At 41.4% G+C, this 25,460-nt stretch overlaps 1 protein-coding gene across 4 annotated transcripts; it reads right to left on the reverse strand.

Annotated features, from left to right (window-relative positions):
* On the reverse strand, positions 1–25,056 carry sf3b1 (splicing factor 3b, subunit 1). Of its 4 annotated transcripts, XM_061792976.1 has the most exons (24): positions 24,897–25,055; positions 24,231–24,406; positions 23,933–24,034; positions 23,195–23,309; positions 19,315–19,394; positions 19,027–19,239; positions 18,488–18,950; positions 18,012–18,133; positions 17,725–17,922; positions 17,536–17,637; positions 16,456–16,635; positions 16,282–16,368; positions 15,059–15,329; positions 14,828–14,973; positions 14,417–14,563; positions 14,056–14,181; positions 12,598–12,819; positions 12,340–12,522; positions 12,151–12,262; positions 10,741–10,861; positions 10,454–10,585; positions 8,482–8,754; positions 6,286–6,502; positions 1–505 (listed from the first exon to the last, which is right to left on the reverse strand). In XM_061792976.1, the coding sequence occupies exons 1-24, from the start codon at positions 24,922–24,924 to the stop codon at positions 347–349; spliced, it is 3,975 nt and encodes a 1,324-aa protein (XP_061648960.1). In that variant the 5' UTR covers positions 24,925–25,055; the 3' UTR covers positions 1–346. The 4 variants fall into 4 exon arrangements, with proteins under 4 accessions (XP_061648960.1, XP_061648961.1, XP_061648963.1 ...); XM_061792977.1 differs by lacking the exons at positions 23,195–23,309; positions 23,933–24,034; positions 24,231–24,406; positions 24,897–25,055 and adding an exon at positions 19,721–20,300; XM_061792979.1 differs by lacking the exons at positions 1–505; positions 6,286–6,502; positions 8,482–8,754; ... (14 more) ...; positions 18,488–18,950; positions 19,027–19,239 and having other exon boundaries at positions 19,368–20,345; positions 24,897–25,056.
* Positions 25,057–25,460: the final 404 nt, after the last annotated feature.

Raw genomic sequence — 25,460 nt, forward strand, 5'->3', positions numbered from 1 at the left:
TGTACGCAAACCTTTTATTTGGTTAAATAAAAACAATCTAATCATAAGAACAGAGATCTGAAATGGAAAAAGGTGAGGAGAGGGAACAGCCAAGCCGAATGTCTATCGATACATACGAAATATCCAAATATTTAAAACAACTCCAAGGATCAATCAACTCTTTTCAACATTAATGGAGAAAAATAGGGGAGGAGTTTATTGGAGCACGTAGAGACTAATTGTTCTTTGCTGGATTTCACCTACTTTAATGCTCAGTTTCCACTGCGAGTGGGAGCCTCAAGGAAAACAGCGGCTGACTTTGGACAACCAAAACAAACAACAAAAAAGGTGGGAAACGAGGGAGTATTTACAAGACGTAGTCCAGCTCGTAGCGGGTGTACATGTTCTTCTCGTCATTGTACACTTGAGGATAGTGGGCGATGAGGGCATCCTGTGAGCCAATGTAGATGGAATTGTAAATCTTCCAGTAGACGTCGCGCACCTTCCGTGCCGGGTGGAACAGACCCTGAAAACACAGGACAGGAGGCTTGATTTTTCTTGTCAGCAATGATCTAAAAGGTCATTAAGAATATGAGGACCACGGAATTTGATAATTATACAACCCCAATTCCAATGAAGTTGGGACGTTGTGTTAAACATTGCCCTATATTTAATTGAATACACTACAAAGACAAGATATTTAATGTTCAAACTGATAAACTTGATTGTTTTTAGCAAATAATCATTAACTAAGAATTTTATGGCTGCAACACGTTCCAAAAAAGCTGGGACAGGTGGCAAAAAAGTCCACATTTCAAATTCTTTTTGGAAATTGTGGACGTCGTGTCCTCCGAGGCAAAGAACCATGCCGACTGTTATGGACACAAAGTTCAAAAGCCAGCATCTGTGATGGTTTTGGGGCTGTGTATAAATGTGTGTGTGTGTGTGTGTATATAAATATAAATATATATATATAAATATATATTGATAATAATATATATTAATAGTAATGTGACTCCAGTAAAAGTAAAAAGTAGTCTTCCAAAAAAACACTTGAGTAAGAGTAAAAAGTACAGTGAAATAATTACTCAAGTACTGAGTGAATAACAAAAAGAAAAAAAAACATCTGCAATTTACTGCAGTGTTTTCTCAAGTTATAAGTGAGCTGAAATATCCACATTTGGGCATACAGTGCCAGACAAATACTACAATACATGAAAGGTGTTGTTTTTGTTCATCTAAATGTAAACACGAGAATCGCGATGTTGCCTTCATGGTAATGACGATCTTCCCAAAATGGTTGCCATTTAGACAACGATCAGCCCGGCTGGCTTATCTAGTGTTAATACCCATGTCTGGGAAGCCCAATAGAAGACGTTGTGCGAGGTCATGTGACTTTCTTTTGTCGTTTGATTGGTGAATTAGACTTAAACGTCACTAGCGCTTATATAATATTTGACGCAAATAGGGCCCAATGTGGAAGTTGAAGTCGTAGTCTCGCGCACGAAATAGTTGATAAGCAATAATTGATAAATAAATTAGCGAGCAACATTTAGATCATTGTAACAGTAAAAGTACCGTTCCCGCTAGCTGCCAGCGTTCAAGGAGTACGAAACAGCCTATGATGACAGCGACCCACCCCCCACGAAAAACGCATAGGATCTATACGATTAATGTAAACGGCCTATTTTGAGTTTAAAACGGCGAATTTGAAGATTTTTTTTAGCCCTTGTAAAACATCAATAAAAAGTATTCTCTAGTAATCGTATTTTTTTAATTCTTACAGGTTATGCACCCAGCAGACGTTCGAGTCCCATTCCAGTACGCAGTGCAGACAAAAAAGGTTAATTGAAAGCTTCTTTTTTTTTTGTGTTTTTTTATTCACGTCCCATGACAGCAATTTCAACAATGTATGTTTCTAGTAATAGTTATGTACAGGTTGTGCTTCGAGCAGAAGTAGGGACTGGTTTCAAGAAGAATGACAACCACACAAGATCCCATTCACTACCACAGAAGAATAAAATCCAGATGTGGATAAAACTTTGCTAGATTTTATGCGCAAGGTAATAAAAAACTGGACTATTGAGCCAACAGTAGAGGAGAATTTGGAGGAAAAAAGTGCAAGTGTGGGAGCCCCATTTGTTCATGCAATTTTGTCTAATGTAAATTCTTTATATAGTTGTAAATAAATTATTTTTCAGTCAAAAGTACTTTCTCAGTGTTGTTTTATGTTCCGATATTTGAGATTTTCAGTAAAAGAAGAAAAATATTGGTGTTAAATTCATTTTTCTGCTTGATTTGTCTGCTTTCGCAAAAAGGCTGTTTTCTCAGTTTTTTCCCTCCAGAAAGATTTGGCTGAAAGTAGCCTATATTTGAGTACACAATATGTGGGGCTTGGAAAAAAAATTAAAAGAAAAAAAAAAAAAAGTGAAATTGCTCAAAAATGCCTGGCAATCTAAAGTTCCCTGCTCAGCAAACGGCTGGCAGTGAATGAGTTAATAGTGTCTTACTGTGACATGCTGCCTCTTCGTTGATGTGCTGAGAGGGTGAACTTCAAAATAAAAGCTTCACGTTACTGCACTGGACATCAATGCCATTTTAAGCTTTTGAAGTTGGGCCTTAATGAAGCCTTAACCATACCATTTATCATCAGCATGATTCATTAATAGTAGACTTTACACGGTCAGGATTTTTGGGCCCAATCACCGTTCAACAGGTTTAAAAAAACTAATAAGCGATCACCGATTCGATCACAAGATGGAGCAATGTGTCTATTTAAATGACTTGTTAATTTACTGTATATACTTGTGTACTGTATACTGAGTATCTCTAGTCCAGTGATTCCCAACCAGTGCGCCGTGGCACATTAGTGTGCCATGAGCGATCGTCAGGTGTGCTGTGGGAAGTTATAAAATTTTGCTTAACTGCTCAAAAGATTTTGCATTTACAAGAAATAATGTCTTTGTTCCTCTATTTATGCCAGTGAGGCATAGTGACAGACAGGACAAATAAATGCTCTTCTATTAGAAGGCAGGAAGTACACACAGTAATTTTTGTGTATCTAGTTTTTGTGACATTTTTGTTTGTTGGTGCCCCGTGAGATTTTCCAATTGTAAAATATGTGCCTTCGCGCCATAAAGGTTGGAAATCGCTGCTCTAGTCAGGTCATGTATTCTAATCAGTCAAGTCAAACCAACATTACATGACAGCACAGAATGGGTTCTAACTTACTCTAATTGAATTACTTTATTGTAATTAAATTACTTCACACACACTGAAAATTTCGAGCATGACTCGGCATAACGGCGGCATGTTTACGTACAACCGTTAGTGCTAGCATTAGCTTGCTATGCTACATGTTTGTTGCCTGCTTGCAAGCCATATCTTATTGAAAGTATGTGAACATACCTCAAAGCAATCCTTAAATGAAAGTCCTCTCCCGAGCACCAGTGAACACCACCACACGTTTCCCCCCATTTTGTTAATACATAATAACATAATACATGTGTTGATGTCGTCACCATGGTAACGCATGTATCCGGTCGCGTTTTGAGTGGACAAGATAAAGCCCAGTGATCGTAAAAGACAGTATGTGGTGGTACCGGAATACAAGATTTTATTGCAGTAGTCTGACATAGTGCAATCATGAAAGCCCAAATTTGACTTGTAGTCTGATATAGGTATCACGTGTTGTCTGTCCCACAACGCCGACATGTTTTTTTTTTTTTTTTTTTTTTTTTTTAAATAACTATTGGCTGTCAGATATTTACCTTAGTACGTCAAAAGACATGCGACAAGGCGAAAAATAAATTAGCTTTTGGATTCAAATATACGGTACACGATGGCAACGCGGAGTAAATGTCTTTTGCGGAGCTGATCAAAGACGCCATTGATCGGAACGGCGAATTATGACAAAGTCGATCAGCGTAAAATGCTAATTATTGGCCGATACTGATCAGATCGGTGTAAAGTCTAATTAATAGGGTTCGGCATCGAGAACCGATTGGAACCAGGACTAACATTCCAATTCTCCCGGAATCGTTTCAAATTAAAAAATGTCGGTTCCCAGTTTCGATGCCTAGACCGCCGGCCCCGAAGTGGTAACAACCAACAAAGAAGTGGGGGGAAAAAAAACAATGGAGAAGAACTTGCAGGAAGACCTGCTTGTGCCCAATGCCGGCGGCGAACAAAAAAAGTGTGTCTTAACTGTTAAAATTGATGACCAGTGGCCTCAGTGCAACACTTGGAATAAGATTATATTGTGCAAAGGAGGCTTTCAAGATGTGTACCATCTGACGTGCTCCGAGCCTCAGCCTACACCGCGCGGAGCATCAGTGAAGTCAACTCTCACTCAATTGGGTGAGTGAAACAATAAAATACATCTATGCAAACATTGAGGCAGCTAACAAGGTAAACGGTTGGTTGCACTTTTGCACTGATGGGTTTTAGTGTTTATTTTAGTCTTTAAACCAACGTAAGAGCCGATGACAGAAAAAAAGCTTAACATTGAGCTAAAAGTTTACTGTAGCAACTTTACATGACAATGAATTTGGACAAAATTTCCAATATCACAAACACTAACCTTGTGCCTCATCGGTGGGTAAGGAAAGGAATCAACGCTTTATAGCATTATGTTCCATCCATTAGAAATAAATAAATTGACCACCGGTGCCGTGTGAAGTTACTTTTTGTGCGAATGCTGAGTTCTGGTGCATATCCTTCAAAATAAAAGGCTAAATGTTTAAAACAGGAAGTCAAGTTAAAACTTGCACCTATAAACCATTTGACGTGATAAAACAGTCCCAAATTATGATTTTGACAATGCTATATTTAACTTTTAGCTGAAATAGTCAATTGGGTTAGTTCCACACACATTGCCTTTTAGTTCATAGATTTGACATTGATAGTGGTTATAAAGAACCTTGAGTCAAATGTTAATTTTAGTCTATGCTGCGGGCCGCTAAGAAAATGGATGTTCAGAATTTGGACACCCTTTATTTAAACCATGCAAACTTTTTTGACCCAGCACCCGAAAAGAATCGGAATCGAGAATCATTTGGAACCAGGATTGAAAAGGAACAGAATCGCTCAAATTCAAACGATGCCCAAACCTATTCATTAAACAAGAAATTAATTATTCTATATCATGAACAACAACATTTGATACAGCCAACAAATAGACAACTCTTTCCTTATTCATAATAATAATTACTGTTATAAATTAAAAAAAATATGTACAGTAAGTACTGTTAAATTATTGAACAGAGAAGGCAGCTTGCTAGCTGCGAGAACTAAATTGAATTCCAGGACACATTGACCAAAATTTCAAACGTACGATGTGGTAATATGCTACGCTAAGTGGCATCGGGCGATCAGCCCGATACTTTTGATTTTATGTACAGTAAGTGTTTTCCTCTCCATAGACTATAACTTGAGAATATGGAACATGCGTAAAATCCATAAAATCCCTAATATTAGGGCTATCGTTGTGATATTTTCAGAGGTGAAAGGGGGCATCAGTAGAGATGTCCACTTACTTTTGGTGATGACTGTTTATAGTTTTCCGACATTAATCAACATTTTCTGTGTGGTGAGCGCATATAGTAGAGAGGAAAATCCTTAACATCCATAAAATTCCAAATAATGGGCCAATCCTTCTTATATTTTCAGATGTTGAAGCTGCCATGAGTAGAAAAGTCCATGTAAATGTTGCCAATCAGTGACAGTTTTGGGACATTAATCCACATATATGATTGCTTGAGGTCATGAGGCTTGCAAGGATGTGGCACTCGCCTACTGTGTTTGTACCATTTTAATGAATGACACCCTACTAAATTAAAACATTTTCAGTAGCAGGTGTTGTTCATGTAAGAGTGCAAGAGTATATGATAGCAGTAACATAATACCAATTTGAACAAAGTGGTGTTTGGAAACAAGTAGACTGTCGTGTTTTTTCCAGAGAAATTGGCATTTTGGAGGTGGGGGATTGCGCCCGACAGCTACGATATATAAAATATGAGTTAATACTACCACTTTATTGTATAGTACATTCCTTTTTACACACCGGCTATGCAATAAATTTGATCTCCACTTCTGCCTCTGACGTCACACCAAGACATGGGGGGTGTCAACTTTGGCAATGAAAAAGAGCCGTTCAAAAGGCAATTGGTGATTTACCAATTACTCCAAGACATATTATTGGAAATGACTGCGAGTTTCATTTTCTTGTGCAAAAAATACACAATCAACTTGTTAGTGAATATGGGCCATTAAGACCCCATACTTGCTAAATGTCAAGGGGTTTACCTGTAAGCAGTACTGCAGCATGCGGCAGGGACCGATGGCCACCCTCAGGCCCTCCAGTGCGCCCATGACAGCCTGGATGACGTGAGGCGACGTCTCAAACACGTTGGGCCACACGTAGTTGAGCAAGTGGTTGAGGGAGTCCTCACAGCCAAAACCGTAAACACCCAGGGACATGTGCTGGACCACGGCACTGGCAGTTTGCCTGTGGACTAGATCTCTGTAAGAACACACAACACAGGTAACCCTTACAAACCATCATAGTGCCCAAGCACACAATATGTTCAAGTTTGACCTTGGCCGAGAATATCCTCATGAAATCAATTTATGAACATAACCTTTTCCAATTATTAGGGATGTCACGATACAACTTTTTCACTTCTGATCAGATACAGATTTTGCAGCCTTGAGTTTCGACCGATAACGGTCCGATCCAATTTCAGCAATAATCATACATAATTTACTTAGTTTGTAGTATGGAATATTAGAAACAGCTTGATAAAATAATATTACTCAAAAAGAGAAGAATAATCAGCAAAACTAGGTATGAGACAAACTAACTCATTGGTAACTAACTGGGTCACATTAAGTAAGTGACCGGCCGACCAAAATTCCCCCAAGAGGACAGTGACGACTCCTCCATGGTCAAAAAAATAAAAAAAATAAAAAATAATCATCATCCAAAGAACTGTAGGCCTCACTTGCCTCAGTTAAGGTCAGTTTTCATGACTCTACCATAACAAATAGACTGGGCAAAAATGGCCTACATGGCAAAGTTCCAAGACGAAAACCACTGCTGAGCAAAAAGAACATTAAGGCTTGTCTCAATTTTGCCAGAAGACATCTTAATGATCCCTTACACTTTTGGGAAAATACTCTGTGGTCTGACAAGAAAAGAACTTTTTGGAAAGTGTGTGTCCCATTACATCTGGCGTCAAAGTAACGCCAAATTTCAGAAAGAGATCATCATACCAAGAGAAAAATATGGTGGTTATGGTGTGATGGTCTTGGGCTGTTTTGCTACTTCGGGACCTGGACAACTTGCTGTGATAAAATGGAACCATGAATTCGGGGTCAATCACTTTTTTCCCCACACAGAACCATGTAGGTTTGGATATTTTTCTCCCTTAATAATAAAAAACATTTGAAAACTACTTTTTGTGTTTACTTGTCTTTGACTAATCTATAAATTTGTTTGATGATTAGAAACCTTTAAGTGTGACGGACAAACACTTTCACACCACTGTAAGTCTGATGTATTGTCTATTCAATTATTTTATGTCATGTCTGTTTTGTTTTACAGTGAACTTCAACTGGAGTCTCAACAAACAACTAAGCAAGCAACATTCACTCTTACTCCTTGCATGTTAGCACCTTAGCGGCCTGTTGTGATCACATGGGCTCTGCATGCCATCCGGGCGCTGCTGGATAAAAGTGCTGGAGCCAAACATGGAATGGCCTAGTATAAGAGTGGTGAAATCGGAGATTTGGGATCCAGTCCGATTTATTTTTTTTTTGCTGACATCGGACAGGTTTCTGATCTCAAAGATCATTTTGTAGGCCACCCCTACAAAATATATTAATAGCTGTCCGAAAATACTACTGTAAATAGATGATTAATCTAAATGTTTCAACGAAAAGGGAACCGTGTTTTTTTTTTTTTATACATGTATTACCAAATGATGTTTAGCCTATCTGATCATTACTATGCAGTTTTATTATTTCGTGATTCCCCCAGGACCCTTCAAAGACAAAATGGTGCATGTTTCTGCGATAACCCGTGCAAATGTATTGATAACAGAAAGCTCTCTGGATTTTTTCAAGGTTTCGCTTAAACACTGCTGCTTCTCTCCAATTAAAAAAATGCACAAATTTATGGCATGTACAGTTTCAAGATTTCACTATTGCACTACCATGTTCCTTGACTTAAGAGACACTGTAAATCTAATATCCATTTCAGTAGACAGGTCAAATTGGGCCAGAACAGGCCCAGTTTACACATTTTTAGAAATGTTTACCTTTTTGTGTATTTCACTTTAAGAAAAGTTGTCAAATTTCAAGGTGAAGAATGAGATTTTGGGTATTTCTATTGCTGTCAAATATCAAACCTGGTTTGGTTTGAGCCTTACAGTATTGTAAGGGTTAAGGTTACACGTGTACAGTAACAAAGCTTTAATTCACCCCACATTATCAAGTCACCTGTCCATCAGCGCGTCCTCCAGGAGGGGCGTGACTGCATAGATGTAGTCTTTGCCCATCTCGCCAATGTACTCAAAAAGGAATGACAGTGACTTGAGCACACCATTCTGCACGTTGAGCTCAGGCACGCGGTACTCGTTCATGAGCGCAGGCAGGACAGTAAAGGGTGAACACGTCTCGGCCACGATGGCGATGGCCACCGTGGTGCAGACGCGGTTCTGACGCTCCTGCACCTTCAAGTTGTTGAGCAAGGTAGCCAAGACGTCATGTGGGCTGGGAAGGGGGAGGATGGCAACACAATTAGTGAATTAAATGATCATACAGTATGTCAAGTCATAAGATTAGACAAAAAAAGATGTAGAAAGTTAACTTAGAATATATCTTCACATATTCATGTGTATATGTGAGTACCTGTGCGCCAGAGGAAGATCCTGAACATTCAGGAGAAGATAAAACTCTTGGATATGCTTTTTAAGTACAGAGTTACGCGGCCATTGTATTGAGAGCTTTATTTCCGTATCCTCTCAACATAAGAACAGACAATGGAACTCCATATCTTCGGCATTACTGACGTCTAAAAAATGTTTGACATTTCCAACCCATTATTCAAAACAGGACATTATTTCAAATTGATTAGGATTCTCTTATTGGTGTGGTCCGTAACATTTCAGAAAATAGACAAAGATGTTGATTATTTTCCTAAGTAAAACAAGACATTTTTCAAATGTCTTATTTTTATGAAAAAGATAAGTCTGCTTTATTATTATAAAAGGTAATTGTTAATATTTAGTGTTAAGAGGCTGTAATTCTGAGGATTGGAACAATTTTCAGTTAAACAAGGTCTACTGTATTGACTAATTTGATTATTGATATAGTTGTTGATTAATAAATTGTTATACCTCTACAATATCCATCCATCCATTTTCTGTACCGCTTAATCCTCACAAGGGTCGCTCGCGGGCATGCTGGAACCTATCCCATCTATCTTCGGGCGAGAGGCGGGGTACACTCTGAACTGGTCGCCAGCCAATCGCAGGGCACATATAAACAACCATTCGCGCACACATTCACACCTACGGGAAATTTAGAGTCTTCAATCAACCTACCATGCATGTTTTTGGGATGTGGGAGGAAACCAGAGTGCGCGGAAAAAAAAACACGCCGGCACGTGGAGAACATGCAAACTCCACACAGGCAGGGCCGGGATTTGAACCCCGGCCCTCAGAACTGTGAGGCAGATGTGCTAACCAGTCGTTAGTCGTCAATTTTTTTGTTTCAATACATTGACTGTGTTTTAGAAAGTGTATTAGAGAAAACGTGTTTAAAGCGTGTGAGAGGGATATGTTTTTGCATGGGGCGGCACAGTAGAGACTGGTTAGCACATCCGTCTCACAGTTCTGAGGACCGAGGTTCAAATCCGGCCTCGCCTGTGTGGAGTTTGCATGTCCTCCCTGTGCCTGCGTGGGTTTACTGCGGGTACTCCAGTTTCCACCCACATCTCAAAAACCTGCATGGTAGGTTAACTGAAGACTCTAAATTGCCCATAGGTAGGAGTGCGAGTGCGAATGGTTGTTTGTTTAAATGTGCCCTGTGATTGGCTGGCAACCAGTTCAGGGTGTACCCCGCCTCCTGCCTGCAGTTAGCTGGGATAGGCTCCAGCACACCCGCGACCCTAGTGAGGATAAGCGGTGTAGAAAATGGATGGGTGGATGTTTTTGCATGCTTTCTATAGCATATATTTTCACCTATTGCAGGTGGGCCTAAAATGTATTCCCTTGAAAAACAGGGCTTCACTGTATCACTTTTGTGCCTTTTCAAGAAATTACTTTCTACAGTAATCGTTTGGCGAAAAGGGCTGCCTGCTCAAGTGTCTTATTACCACCTGTTGTGAATGCATTTCCCTTAATGTTTTTTTGAAAGTTTAAGTGTGGACATAGTGAAAGTAATCATTACAACACTTGAAGGCACTCACCCAATTGCCTTGGCAATGTAGCCAAATGTGTTGACAGTGGCTCTGCGGATGGCCTTTTTGTGAGCCTTGAGAAGTTCCAGCAACTCAAAACAAATCCTCATCCACTCTCTGGCTGACACGTACTCAGCACCCCTTGAAAAAAATAGAAAAAAAAGGAAGATATACAACCAGTTTGAGGGTGGGGGATCTTTAACTCATTCACTGCGAGTCCTCCATGCCAACATAGATATTTGAATTCAACAGCCGTCAATAGCAGTGAAATTAATTTTGGTGTATAGAATGCTAACCTGTCCGCTATCCTGCCCACCAGATCGATGCAATTCTCCTGCACTTTCTCGTGTCTGTTCTTTAAGATGGGAGTCAAACGAGGGAGCAAATCTTTGATGGGGGGAGTCATCTTGTGCATACCTGCGCAGAGAGCATAAACAGTTCAGACTTTTGTACATGGGTTCAACAAATGAGGGGAAGGGAGAAGATCATAGCCATGGCTTTTTTAGGGTTGGGCATCGAGAATCAAGAACCGATTGGAACCGGGACAAACGTTCCGGTTCTCCCGGAACTGTTTAAATTTGAAAAATTTCGGTTCCCAGTTTTGATGCCTACAGTCCTTCCACCACGAAGAAGTGGCGAAAACCAACGAAGAAGAACACGCACGAAGACGTGCTTGTGCCCAACGGCGGCGGTGGCGAATAAAAGTGTGTCTTAGCGTTGTTAAAATGAATGACCAGTTGCCTCAGTGCAACACTTGGAATAAGATTATATTGTGCAAAGGAGGCTTTCATGATGTGTAGTGTCTGACGCGCTCTGAGCCTCAGCCTACACCGCGCGGCGCTTCGGTGAAGTCAACTCTCAGTCAATTGGTTGAGTGAGACAACAATATATGTCTATGCCAACATTGAGACAGTTAACAAGGTAAACGGTTGGTTGCACTTTTGTACTGATGGTTTTTAGCATTTATTTTAGTCTACAAACCAACGTAAGCACCGATAACAAAAAACAAAAAAAAAGCTTAACATTGGGCTAAAACTTAACCGTAGCAACTTTACATCACAATGAATTCGGACAAAATTCACAAACGTTGTCTCACAGTATCACAAACACTAATCTTGTGCCACATCGGTGGGTAAGCGAAATGAATCAGGATTTTATAGCATTTGGTTCCATCCATTAAAAAAAATTTAAAATACACACCGGTGCCGTGTGAAGTTACTTTTCATGCCAAAATGCTGAGTTCCGGTGTGTACCCTTCAAAATAAAAGGCTACAGGAGGTCACGTTAAAACACACAAACCATTTGACGTGACGAAACAGTCCCAAATAACTATTGTAACAATGCTATATTTAACTTTTAGCTGAAACAGTTATTAATGATTATTAAGTCAATTGGGTTATTTCCACACACATTGCCTTTTAGTTCATAGGTTTGATATTGATACTGGTTATAAAAGAACCTCGAGTCAAATGTTCATTTCAGTCTTTGCTGCGGGCTGCTAAGAAAATGGATGTTCATAATTTGGACACCCTTTATTTAAACCATGCAAACTTTTTTGAGCCAGGCCCATAAAGAATCAGAATAGAGAATCGTTTGGAAGTGAAATAAGGGACTGGAATCGGATTCGCTCAAATTCAAACAATGCCCAACCCTAGTCTTTTTAAAAGGACTCAGTGAGTCACTGAGGCCAACTTGGGGTGACCTACCAATAACATTTACAATGGCCTTCAGTGCTCCCAGGATGCTACCCAGCACTTCAGGGTATTCTTCTCCTAGGTATTCGTACAGCACCACACCCAAGTGACCCATCAGCTTCTCCTGTAGATGCAGACAAAAACAATGTCAAATTATTTTTTGGGACATCCACACAATTTCCATGGGGCTTTTAAACATACCTCCTGGCATGTCTTCATGACCACGGCAGTACGGGAGATGAGGTCGGCGGCCTGCTGACGCACTTTGGCCGACTTGTTGTTGAGACGCCACAGCACTGTACCGCAGATCTGAGGCAAGTAGGGCTTAACGCGCTTGCCGAGGGCGTTCACCACCGTGCCGAAGCCGTTCAGCATCACAGAATCCTGCCAAGGAAATTTGATTCCGTGAGTAGAGTTGCATCTAAGTGTCAGTAGATTTTACACTGTTGTCGCACGTACCTCTGTGGTCTGCTCCTGGAAGGCGTACAGGATGCCGTCAATCAACTGCTCCTCCAGTTTGTGGTCGATATCGGCAGCGCCCAGGTTGCCCATAATTTTCTCGATGGTCTCCATCACCATTTTACGGTACTGCTCTGCCTCGTCTTTCAGGTCATCAACGATGCGAGAGATGATTTCTGCGGCTCCCACCTTGTTGGCCAGCTCTACTGTGGTGTCCACCAACTGTATTGAGAGCAAAACTTAAGTTAGATTGAGCATTAGAAAGCTAGTTATTAGTAGATACAGTGAACGCCTGCATATTCAAGGTTTGGCTCTTGTGAATTGGCAGATTTTTTTTTTGGTGGTGGTTAAACTACTGAATGCAGTTGTTTACATTACATCCATTCAGGAATGTGTACCTTTCTAAAGCATGGTGTTGATGCTTTCTGATCATCTCCATTTTAAGTGGTCTTCCGCCGTCTTGAAGCATCTTTATGCAATTACAAACCTCTTTTGGGGAGGTCTTCGATTCGTGGATTTACGCTATTCGTAGCAAGGCTTGGTCCTTAACCCCCGCAATTATAGGAGGTACACTAAAGTTTTATTTAATGATTATTTGTTCCACTCCGTCTGCCTCCGCTCTTATCGTTGTGCTGCATTACTGTCACAGCCATGCATCCATCCATCCATTTTCTATAATGCTTATCCTCACTTGGGTTGCACGATATTTGGTTGAGCATTGTGTATGAATGTGTATTGTACGTGTGTGCAATAGTCACATCGCAGGGTCTGCTGCCATGCTGGAAGGGAATACACTAATATTAAAAGTGACCAGCAGAGGGACCTGTTTGGACATGGCCAAAGATTAAAAGATAGTTCACATGCTGCTGCTGAATTTAAGAAATAAAACAATTGTTTATTGGTCTTTAACCAAGCAAAACTATATTTATCCGAATACTCTATTAGATAAATGTTTTAGTAGGATACTCAAATACTAAAATATTCGATAGATGCAGCCCTAGAGAATACCCAAGTGAACACAAGGAGAACATCTAAACACCACAATGGAAGCCCAAAGCCCAAAATTCAGCAGTGAGAAATAGATGTGATAACCAACTGAGTCACTGTGCTGCCATCAGTTATACATTGTTTAATATTATTCCAAAAATGCATTTGTGCAAATAGGGGCCTATCCTCATCTGCAGTTGGGTACATAAACAGCACCTTCCACTATAATTGCAGGAAAAAAAGGGTATACTGTATACCAAACGGCTAAAACACAAAATGTCCTAACCTTTGTAGGTTATGGCATAAGATATCATTACATATTAGCATGTAAATGATTATCCACTGCAGGACAGACACAGTAACTAGAGGACAAATGGTTACTTACTAATCTGAACTAAAGCATGCGGAAACACAAACTCGGTGCGGTACGTGGATTGAGTACGACATGATGGCTTCTATGTGAGCACCAACCTGTCTATAGTTACGTCGGTCCAAAGCCATCCTGTGCTGCCAAAAGTGCTTGAAGAAGGGGGGCAGGATCTCAGTCTTGATATAGTTGGCCTCCACACCATCGGTGCCACAGCACTGCTTAACCACCTACAAGACGAGGCAGAGGTGCTAGTTGGACAGGGAAAAGGTTGGTAAAACCTTTGCATGTCCCCAACGGGTTGCAGGTGAGAACAGAGAGGACAAATGTCAGCTCTGCTATTTCTCATGTTGGGAGTTCTTCTTGCGAACTACTAGCCCTGAGTCAACCACGCACAGGTAGAACAGGCGAGAATGAGTCGCACACATTTCAGACCAAAATGTTTATATGACTCTTCCTTCTTACCTTGAGAACGATTTTTTTCATCTCTTCATCAGGGGACTGGAACTCTCGGATGAGGATTAGCATCACCTCTCGGGTGTAGTAGTTAGCGTACTCAGCATCCATCAGAGGGATCAGGTAGCCAATAGCTTTGAGGAAGGCAGCCAAACCCTGGCATCAAAAGTATAAGGCAACCACAATTAAATTCTAACTCACTCACATTTACTTGTTATTCAGTGGCGTGTTGTCTATTGCTGCCTGTGCACCATTAGTGGCCATTGATCTTCCCTCTACTGACAGCGACAGCCCCAAAGAGGAGATGCTATAGCAAGCAAAAATTCACACTGCAGCCACATTCACACTTCACGCTGTGTATTGACACTTATATAAAAAATATAACTGTGACTATGTAATGTGTCGTCTCCATTTACTCACTTTTCCTCTGTGCTGTCTGATACCCTTCCAGAGAGGCTTGAGCACTGAGTCAAATGATTCGATACCATAGGGTGTAGCAGCTTCAGCCAGAGCGGCAATGGCCAGGGCGCTGATGGTCCTCACCTTCTGCTGCTCATCAACCAGACCTGCACCACCACAGCCACAGAATTTGTCAGTAAAAAATAAAAATGTGCTGGTGGGTACTGTTATTACGCTAATCATCTCACTCACCGTGCTCAATGATCTCAACCAAGCTGCGCAGGTGAGGCAGGATGGCGCAGCCCATGAGGATGGCAATCTGCTGTACAATCTTGATACCCGTGTGGCGGGCCTGCCATGACTTCTTGCTTTTACACACGGCTTTGAGGAAGGGCAGCAGGGAGGGGATGCCAAGGGCAGACGCAACCACGGCAAAGGCCCTGGCGGTGGTGTTTCTCACGTACTCGTCCATGTTGTCGATGTCGGGACGCATGGTGGAGATCATGGTTGCCAAGCCAGCCGCCTGGGATTTCACAAGAGGTAATGCAGTCAAGGGGGGTGGGGGGTTCAGGATCTTTGTTAAAAAAAACTTTTTTCACAGACCTTTAACCATAAGTACTGTCTGCCTATTGGGAGCATGAAGAAAGCAAATTATGGAAAAGGAATAGTAGCTGTAAGCCCTGCACTGCCTGGAAAAGAAGCCATTTTCCATTTTGAAATGGTGCCATTCCATAGAAACAAAGAATTGGGGTGGGGAACAAAGTCAAGTCTCTGTAAGCCCAACAAAGTCAGTCTGTGTGCATGTTCAAACTAGCATCGCAGCGTATATAAATCCTTGACAATCACTTTCAATAAAAAGGGACAGAAGAAATCACTCCATTTTAACTTCACACCCCAGTCCTGTCTTTTCTCTATTCCCCACCACACAGTCGTCGCTTCTGATATTACCCCATGTGCGAGGAAATTCCACAGGGCGAGGTCAACCTCCCAATACGTTTGATACAGAAAAGCAACAAAGGAAAAAGCTGGTTTGGATGGGCAGATGCACACCGTTGCAACAATTCACCGTTTTTGCTGGGTTCTGTGTCAAAGTCAAATCTATTACAGCTCGCATGCACCAATTTCGTTCCTCTTTGTGAAACAAAAGGACTGAGAACAAACTAGGGAGCATCTCCACCAGTTGCACACCAACAGCTTTATTAAAATGATTCTGTCAAAGGCTAACATACACATACAAATAAATTTTAGACCCATTAGCATGTTTCCATAAAGAAGTAACCATGCATCTGTGTCAGCTTGATTGTAACCAGCGGGTGCAGGGTGAGAACAGATGATGCATAAAAGTAAGGTCTGCTAGCTCTCGTGCTGGTATTGATCTCGCGAACAACTAGCCCTGATCTGACCACTGACAGGTCAAACAGGCGAGAATGGTTCGCAGGAGCCAGAGAATGGTGCAAAAATACGTTCCACTTTACCTTTGCTAAGTTGGAAATGATCTCTCTGCCTTCTACTCTGGCGTAGTAGTCCTCATCAATTAGCAGGGGCTCGATCACCACAAGTATCTTGACACAAAAACAGACAGTTAATCACTTTAGCTCATCTAAGTCACTGGGTATGGGACTTGAGAAGATTGGGGGGGTTGGTGCTACCTTGTGTACGTAGGGTCGAACAAGGTCATCCAGTTTGTAGAGAATACGGTCGATGACTTTCACCAGCAGGTGGCGCTCTTGGTCCTCCAGGGTGGGGGACATGAGCAGTGGTAGGATCTGGTTGAACAAGGGTCCTGCTCCGAACTCACGAGCTTTGTCTGTGATCTGACGCAGGGCCGCCTGCGACAGAGCGGGAGAGAGGATCAGACGACGGTTTATGTCAGGAGATGACAGCATTCTTTCTCCACGAATGACAATTATTGTCTGCTGCTCCCAGCAGAGCATGGTGGTCCATACACTGGGATCTCCACTGAAAGCAGCAGTATTTAGCAAAAATCAGACTGTTGCCACATGTACAAAGAGGTCACTTCCTTTATGATTTTAGAAGCTTGTCCTTGGGATTCAAGAGGTGAGAGGAAGCAAAAGAGGAACAGGCGGCATTTGTAAACACAGTACAAGATACCCGTTGAGTTCAGAGTTTTCTTAAGAATATGCCTCAAATGTGAATAGGAATGTGACAAGTGGCTGCCATCTTTGTGGAATCCAGCCCCCCCCCCAAAAAAGATAACTTCAAACCCCTCTAAATGCTCCATAAGAAATTAATTCATGACAAAAACGATTAGTTAGGTACATGACCTATTTTACTGCCCACACTGCTCTTCTCACAAATGAAACTGAATTTCTGCTATTCAATTTTAGTTTTTAGGGTAAGTGACGCCGTTTGAAACGTCACGGTAATTTTGATGCGTCCACTTGGAATTTCCGCAGGTAGGAGCTTAATGGTGGATATTTTCTACTGATACTTGTCAGCCAATCAGAGCAGGGGTTCCCCTAGTAGAAATTGAATTGAAAGCATCAAGGAGATATGTTGAGAAATAATCAAGTTATACGGTTTTACTCTAATTTGAAAATGTTTTTTTCCTTCCAGATTTTCTTGGCGATGTCACACAAAAAGACACCAAAAAGACAACCATCACAGAATGGAGTGTGATGGACTTTGGAGGAGACTGTACAGCAAAAGCACTTAAAAATATATATATATAAATAAAAAGTGAAGTGATGAAAGTGACAGGTACCAACCTTCCTCATAGGTGGAGTTCCATTTTTAATCTTCAACAGCAGCTTCATTATCTTTCTTTCTTTCTGTTCTTCTGGGCTCAACGTGGACTCATCCACCTCAACCTGATAAACAGACATTCAGACATGTTTAATTATCAGACAGGCTGAAGTGGGAGATTACATGTTATGTCCATGTGATGTGGTTCTAACCAGCAGTTTGTCAAAATACTGGATGTCATCAGGTTTGAGGAACGGGAGGTTTCCAGAGGGTTGGTCATTCATCTGTTTGGTGGTGCGGTCCTCCACTTGCATGTGGAAGCCAGTCATGCCGCCAATGGGAGTAGGCGTTGCTGAGAGCTTACGGGCTGGTGTTCGGATAGGCACGTAGCCAGCTGGTGGAGGCAACACCTGCATGAAAGGGCAAATAGTCAATATTGTGTTCAATTGGAAAATGCCATAGCAATAGCATGGTGTACATAACAAAATGGTGTACAGACCTTGTATCCTTCCGGAAACATGGCGTCAAGCTCGTCATCTGTGAGAGGCCGGTTCCTCTCGTCAATTTCCCGTTCCCACCTCCAGGCCTGCAGCTGCTCTGGAGTCATGCTCATTAGGTGACCTGTAATGCCACGACAACGGTGTCAAGTTCAACAACCAATTCTTCTGGCCAATTGTGTTAAAAGAAATTGTTGCTGTCCGACAAGGTCTTTACATGTAACACCAGACGCCGACATTACAAATTTAGCTAATTAGAGGATACCATGCCACTGCGTGAACTGTATAACACCCACAACTATGGAAATATTTCACCTTTGCTGGGTTTTGTGTGAAAGGGAAAGACCACTTATTGGCTCTAATGGCTGTAATGCTGCAGTTTTGTGTGAAAGAGGCTTCATAAGCTTAAATAATTCACATTACCTCCAAAAGAGTGGAAACCAAGATAATAGACATTCAGAAAGCAACGCTTCCTTACTGGGTGTTGGGGTGGCCATGTTCATGGCGGGGGTTCCAATTGGTGTCTTCCCAGGGGTCAGAAGTGGTGTTGAGGAGCCCATCTGGCTCGCGGGTGTTTCATCCCAGCGAGATTTCCTCTTGCTGGCTCCTGGAGTGGGGGTCTCCCCTACAGACTCATCCCCCCTGTCTGTACGTGGGGTTTCGGCCCAGCCGCTGCCGTGTCCCGGGGTCTCCCTTTCGGTCTTTGGCGTTTCATCCCAGCGGTTCTTCCGGACGCTTCCCGTGGCTCCGCCGTGGCCGGGTGTGGCGTGACCTGGTGTGTCCCTGCCTGGCGTGGCCGCGCCAGCTGGCGTGTGGCTGGGTGTGGGGTCCCACATGCGTGAGCTAGGTGTGGCCCCCGGGGTCTCACTGCCTTTGGGCCGGCCGGGGGTCTCGTCCCATCGGCTGTTTGAAGGTGTGTGCGCCGGCGTGTGTCCTGGGGTCTTTAACGCATCAAACACATGGATAATGTGACTTTCAGGAGATTCCCAATAATCAACTTTGTGTGGGTAAAAGCACCTCAACCGAGGCATCAGCCTGGTCCCAGCTGGACATCTTTTTGGGAGTAGAATTGGTAGGAGTTTGGTCAGCTGTCTGGTCCCAGCGGCGCTTGCGTTTTGCAGCAGCAGCAGCGGCGGCGGCGGCGGCGGCAGCTTGGCTGGCAGCGGAGCCATTGACAGCTTTCAGGTCGCCTGACTTGGCCTTTTCTGCGAGCTGCAGACGAATCTCTCTCTGCACACACAAAGACAAACGTTAGCTAACACAATAAAAGCAACACTGTCTTAGCCAATGTTTTCTTTTTCGTACCTCTTCCTTGGACAGGTTCTGCTCTCTCATGACGTCCATATACGACCTGACCTGCAGCTTGGGGTCCGGAGTTTTGCCTCCTGCGCGAAAGAGCACCAACAAGGACAAAGGACATTCATTAGTGCACACTCTCAGGACCCACTTATATTCACACCAAGCACAAACACAGCCAGCTAACCCTGACTCTCTTTACAAATTATGTTCCTGTTTTTAAAAACTGAAATCACAGAATATCATATTGAGTTACACTGAAATATACATTTACCCTCTCTTACATAGAATCATAAGAAAATACAAGCAGATACATGGAGAGCAGAGCTTAAGTTTGTAGTGTTTTCTTTTAAGTGGATATAGCCAACACTGATGCAGAGGGGGTCCTGGGCTGCGCGCTCTTCAGAATACGTACACTTTCAGTGCCATGGGTCCTTCTGCAGTCAGACTTCAACCGGCAGAAAAGCAGCCTAGAAAATTTCTATTTACCATTAGTAACACTTTGGAAAAGGGTTTGAACTCACACACAACAGTATACCACCTGTTTTGCATTGATTTGTGACACTCAAAAAAATTGAGAAATAAAAAAGAAAAAGTATCTTCTTGGGGACAAAAAAAAGTGGATAAAAAAATAAAGACTTGATTTTGAAGCTCGTCTTAAATTTGTATTAAAAATTAGGTCCAACCTTCAGATATAACTGTCAGGGCCACGTTTACTTGACTTAATTATCTATACAGCTAAAATTTCATCTTGACTTCCTTTTTGAAAGAAAAAAAAAAGGTAGCAAGTGAAATATTATCATCAAGACAAATAGTTCAAGCAGGCTGTAAAAAAATAAAAAAATAAAAATAAAAAAAATAAAAAGTGAATTGTCTTTTTGGGAATCAAGACTAGCTTCAGCTGTGATCAACAGCTAGGAGCAAGTGGACCCTAACCAAAACTGACAAGTGCACAGTTCTCTCTGTGTCCCCATAACCTACACAGGATGAGTTGCTGCGCCCTTAACAGAGTGCAGTACAGGACTGGCAAAGCAGTACTGCTGTAGGAGAGAAATTAAGGACAGTTAGTATGGGCCTGTGGTATGGCTGCACACAATTTGCTTGAGAACATATTTCTATTTTACAGAGAGCTTTGTAAAATAAAAATATATTTTTAAAACAACAACGTTTGTACATAGAGCTCCATTTTGCTCTCTCTTCTACATGCAGGCTCCTAATAAGCCTCACCCTAACAGTATTATTAATGCTAACGTTATTTAAAACTGTGAAACTCACTTTGTCAAACATGTAATTGTGGTTGAAAAGCACTTAGTTTATCCTTGTATGTCGCTACTAGGGATGGGCATATTGATTGCAAGTCAATTAATTTAAATATTCTATTGATTGTGTGGAACTGATGGCCGATTCATCTAGAAGCAATTGAGTCAAAATCACTGGAGTCACTGCAGTCGCCCGGTGAGAGAGCCACTTCAGACCAATATACACCCTGTATGCCCTTGCGAAAAAAAACTAATAGTTAACTATTGAGCCCATTTGAACTCTGTTGCTTACAAACACAACAGCACTTACAAAGGCATATAAACAGCCTGAAATTAACAACCGCATGTAGTAAATAAGTTCTGTGCGCAGTGTTGATTATCTTACAAAACATCTGGTCGCTCCACAATGCTATGTGCATTTATGTTCATGGTCCAGGGAGCTACGCAGAAGCCCATTCTGCCTCGAATTATTGCAATTTATTTACTTTTACATTATGTTTGACTTGACCTATGTAAATTTGCATTTGACCAAATAAACACCCCCACAGACATTATATGAGGAAATGTGATAACTCTGTTGAAAAACATTTCCCTTGATACCCAAGCATTTTCAGCCACCAAAAATTAATGTAAAAATTGAAAATGTTTGTTAATTTCCCCTTAGTTGATCATGGAAAATGTGTTAAATACCCACCCCTAGTGGCTACTTACAGTGAACTGTCATACGTTTAGAATGACCTAGGACGCTATTGGTCGTGGTAAAACTAGGGATGCCCCGATCAAAATTTTTCACTTCACATTCGATACCGAAATTGCAGCCTTGAATTTTGTCTGATACCGATATCGGACTGATCCAATATCAGCAATAATCATACCTACTTAATTTTTAATTAAAATGCTTGAAGTGATATTACGCAGAGAATAATTATCAGCAACAGTAAGTATGAGGAAAAACTGACATCTATTATTAAACAATGGGTTACATAGTGACTTTAAAATTAAGAATATACTACAATTAAATTAAAACATTTATTTTAGGAAATCCTGAAATATAACTTCAATAAAACCACTAACAAAAATATATATTACATTTTGAACATGACCACTGCTTAACCTAAACATATGCCTATTCTACATTTGAATAGATTAAATAAAAAATAAATTAGAAAACAAAAAAAATCTCAAATAAATAACTGTTTTAAAGTCCAAAACAACATTAAAAGGTCAATGAAGTTTTTTTTCTTCTTTTTTTTACTGGCACTTTATGGTGGGAAGAGCATTTGCTTTCCCCACATCTACGGCAATACACTTTTGAACTTCTTGACGTAACTGGGCTTTAGTTTTATTGACAATCGCTGTTCCTGCTGTGCACGTCTTGGCCTCTGAGGGGCAGTGTGAAACATGCGATGAGATACACACTCGCAGTAATAAAGAAAATGGAAGATTTAATATTGTTATAGTTTGAAGAACATATGCCAGAGTATTGTTATATTGTCTGTTTGTATGTTTATACAGCGCGTGTGTACCAATATTCATTATAAGTGCCGCAAACTCAATGCTAATTTTTGTGAGCTCGTCAATTGTGTTTTTCATTCCTTGTGTTAGCTTTGAGATAGTGATTTTTGTGAATAAAAACAAAGACACTAAGTCTGATGTAATTTAACATTCAATAAGTGTACTCTCTTGTGTGTTAAGTGTTATGCTGAACTTCAACGGGAGTGTCAGAAAACAACTAAGAAAGCAATGTTCACTCTTTCTCCTTGCTACTATGTTAGCACCTTAGCAACCGGTTGTTGTGATCACGTGAGAACTGCATGCCATCCAGGCGCTGCTGGATAGAACTGCTGGAGTCAAACATGAAGTTGACTGCTTGGATAACTGGTAAAATAGGAGCTTTTAGATCCAGTCCGATCCGCTACTTTTTTTTTTTTTTTTTTTTGCTGACATTGGACCGATTTCCGATCTTTGAGATCGGATCGGGACACCTCTAGGTAAAACCATTAAAACTAAAGCCTAATTTTGGCACAAAACTAATCAATGCTATTTTCTATAGAGACTGTATAAACCTATAGACTGCTCCCTCTTCTTGAATAGCGGTCTATCAGCTACTGTGCCCAGCATGGCTGAGCGCTCGTCAGGTGAATTACCACGTTAGCTAAACTTCATAGCTTGTTGCACATTACATAATGTAAAATTTTGCCTGGCAGTCGCACAGGATTGTTAACCCTTCGACTCACACACAACCCTTATGCTACCCACGTTTGTTAGGAGATTTATCAAATTCTGGTATTCAAACACCTAACCACCTCTCCCACTCAAAAGCATGGTAATCCCATAAATTGTTTAGCTTTCTTTTTTTTTTTTTTTTGCAAGCCAAGCATCCTAATCCCCGCCAAAACTTGAAATAAGATGTCCAAAATGATTGGATTTCAGAAAGACAAAAGACAACAACAAAGGATTGACCACAGGGAAGGCATAGAGTCTGGGAGGCAAGCAACTGCATTGTGGTCGAAGGGTTGAACACCTATCACACATGGTGATAAAAAAAAACAAAAAAAACATGAAAAGGCAATAAGGGAATATTAAAAAAGGACCGTTTCATAACAGGCTGGAAAAAAAGGCAAATTTACCATCTGCAAAGGGGTCGAGGCGCTCCGGCGAGATGATCATCTGCATGCGCCGAGCTTTGTACTCGTCCTCCCGCTCCGCGATCTTCTGTGGACGATGCTCCGCAAATGGATCATACTGTAAAAGAAAATGGAGCATGAGTATTTATGTTTAATATCCATCCATTTTCTTTACCGCTTCTCCTCACTAGGGTCACAGGCTGCTGGAGCCTATCCCAGCTATCTTCGAGCGGGAGGCGGGGTACATCCTGAACCGGTCGCCAGCCAATCTCAAAACAAACAACCATTCGCACTCACATTCACACCTACAGGCAATTTAGAGTCTCCAATCAACCTACCACACGTCTTTGGGATGTGGGAGGAAACCGGAGTGCCCGGAGAAAACCCACCTGGGCACTGGCAGAACATGCAAACTTCACAGAGGCGGGGCCGGGTTTTGAACCCCGGTCCACAGAACTGTGAGGCAGATGTGCTAACCAGCCATCACAAAAGTCATCATATAACAAAAACAATTATTTTATACTTATAGACTAATATGACACTGTGATACATAATAGACACGCAACCAAGGTTGTACAAATCCAAAACCTCTGTGCAAAATGTGCCCCGGACTCGGCAAAAATAAGATGAGTGGCGTCTCAGTTAAGTTCCTGCCGCTGCGACATAACCCGACTTTGGGTTTCAAAGTCGAAATGTGCTATAATCTATCACTAACCTATGCTAAAGTTAGTTATCACGTACTTGTTCATCTGACTGAGGAATGGCATTGAGAATGGCCACTGGAGCATGGTACCCTTGCTTTTTCTGTCCCAGCAAACTCGTCGCCGTATCCTCTTCATCGTCCTGGGGGGGGGGGGGAGAGACTTAAGTTTAAACACAGAGTGCCAATACAGCACAACTCTGCTAACAGACAATGAGTAGAACATGAAAACACCACAGCACTGGGAAATGCGATTAGCAGCATGACAACCAACCAGCCACCTGGCAACTACATAGAAACATATTTGTGTATACACATCTTGAGGGGGAAACATCTTACGTCTTCCTGTTCGTTGGCAGCGATGGAAGTGACATAGCCGGTAAAACGGCTGTCGCTTCCTCCATAGATCTCCTGGTCATAAAACCCAGTTGAAACGAGGCCGACTCCCTTCTCGTCTCCTTCCTCCACCAGAGTGGCCTTCATCCCCTGGATCTCCAGGATCTGGGCTTCAATATCTAGACAAGATAAATAAATGAAACGCTATACAAGAAACTGTGGTACCACACAGCAACTTTGCTATAGTCACTGTGTATAAAATTGAAAGAACGTGTGGCATTCACTGTCGAAATTGGTGTTAGCCTTAATGCTAACGTTAGCATTTAACGACAGAAAATAACTAAATGATGTTTCGTTTTAAAAGACTCGGGACAAATAAAACGATTTGATTCCTTAATGTCGAGGGATTTACAGTGTAACAACGAGCGTTAAAAGATGTGGAGAGTGTTAGGGCTAACATGCTAACAAGACAGCAACCAGCGCCATTATCTAAATGTGACCGCGTTGCGTCGTATTCCGGCCCGTTGCTTGTCTCGTTTTCAACACATGAATCATGAATATTTAAATACTAAAAACACATGATTACTCAAAACAGGGAATTTATCGTAATATACAGTTGCTGGTTCTCCGAAAACTACTGCGAATAGTTCATTTGGTAAAACATTTTACCGTCGTGTGTTTTGGCGATCTTCGCCATTTTGGTGGTGGTGGTTCTTCGCGACTGCAACAGGAAGTCAGTAAAAATACCAGTAGAGAACCATGATACTTCCGTTTCTTTGCTAATCGCCAAAATAAAACCAATGTGTCGTTCATACAAACAAGTTCGCATGTAACCACGTCAAAGACCAGATATTTAAAATGATACAGACTTGCTGATTGATATGTATGAAAATATATTGTTTAAATGTAGGACACACGCATTTGTAGTACATTTATAAGCACGCAAAATCCAACATAATGTTTGGAAACAATCGACGTCAGCCTCAAAATGCTGTAAAGTGCAGGATACTTTTCGCTTCTGTTGCTCTCTTAGGGACGAGCGTCACGAGACAATTAATTTTTGGCAAAGGTTACTTTAATTAAGTAGTTATGTATTTAATCATTAACTAGAACATTACACGGTAAACTATGCGTTCGTTATGTCGCCAATATTTTCATGAAATATGTATCAAAATATGTCATCGATGACATCAATAAAAAATAAAAATAAAAAATAAAAAAATAAAGTTAAAA

Source organism: Phyllopteryx taeniolatus, chromosome 12, assembly GCF_024500385.1.
Source record: "Phyllopteryx taeniolatus isolate TA_2022b chromosome 12, UOR_Ptae_1.2, whole genome shotgun sequence".
Taxonomy (NCBI): Eukaryota; Metazoa; Chordata; class Actinopteri; order Syngnathiformes; family Syngnathidae; genus Phyllopteryx; species Phyllopteryx taeniolatus.

Bases quoted from the DNA above. Each gene is read 5' to 3' on its own strand.
- sf3b1 (XM_061792976.1), bottom strand. From the start codon at position 24,924: ATGGCGAAGATCGCCAAAACACACGACG. The intron at 16,636-17,535 runs GTTGGTACCTGT...GCTCTGTCGCAG, and splicing joins GAACTCCACCTATGAGGAAG to GCGGCCCTGCGTCAGATCAC. The intron at 12,523-12,597 runs GTACGTGCGACA...TTTCCTTGGCAG, and splicing joins TCCAGGAGCAGACCACAGAG to GATTCTGTGATGCTGAACGG.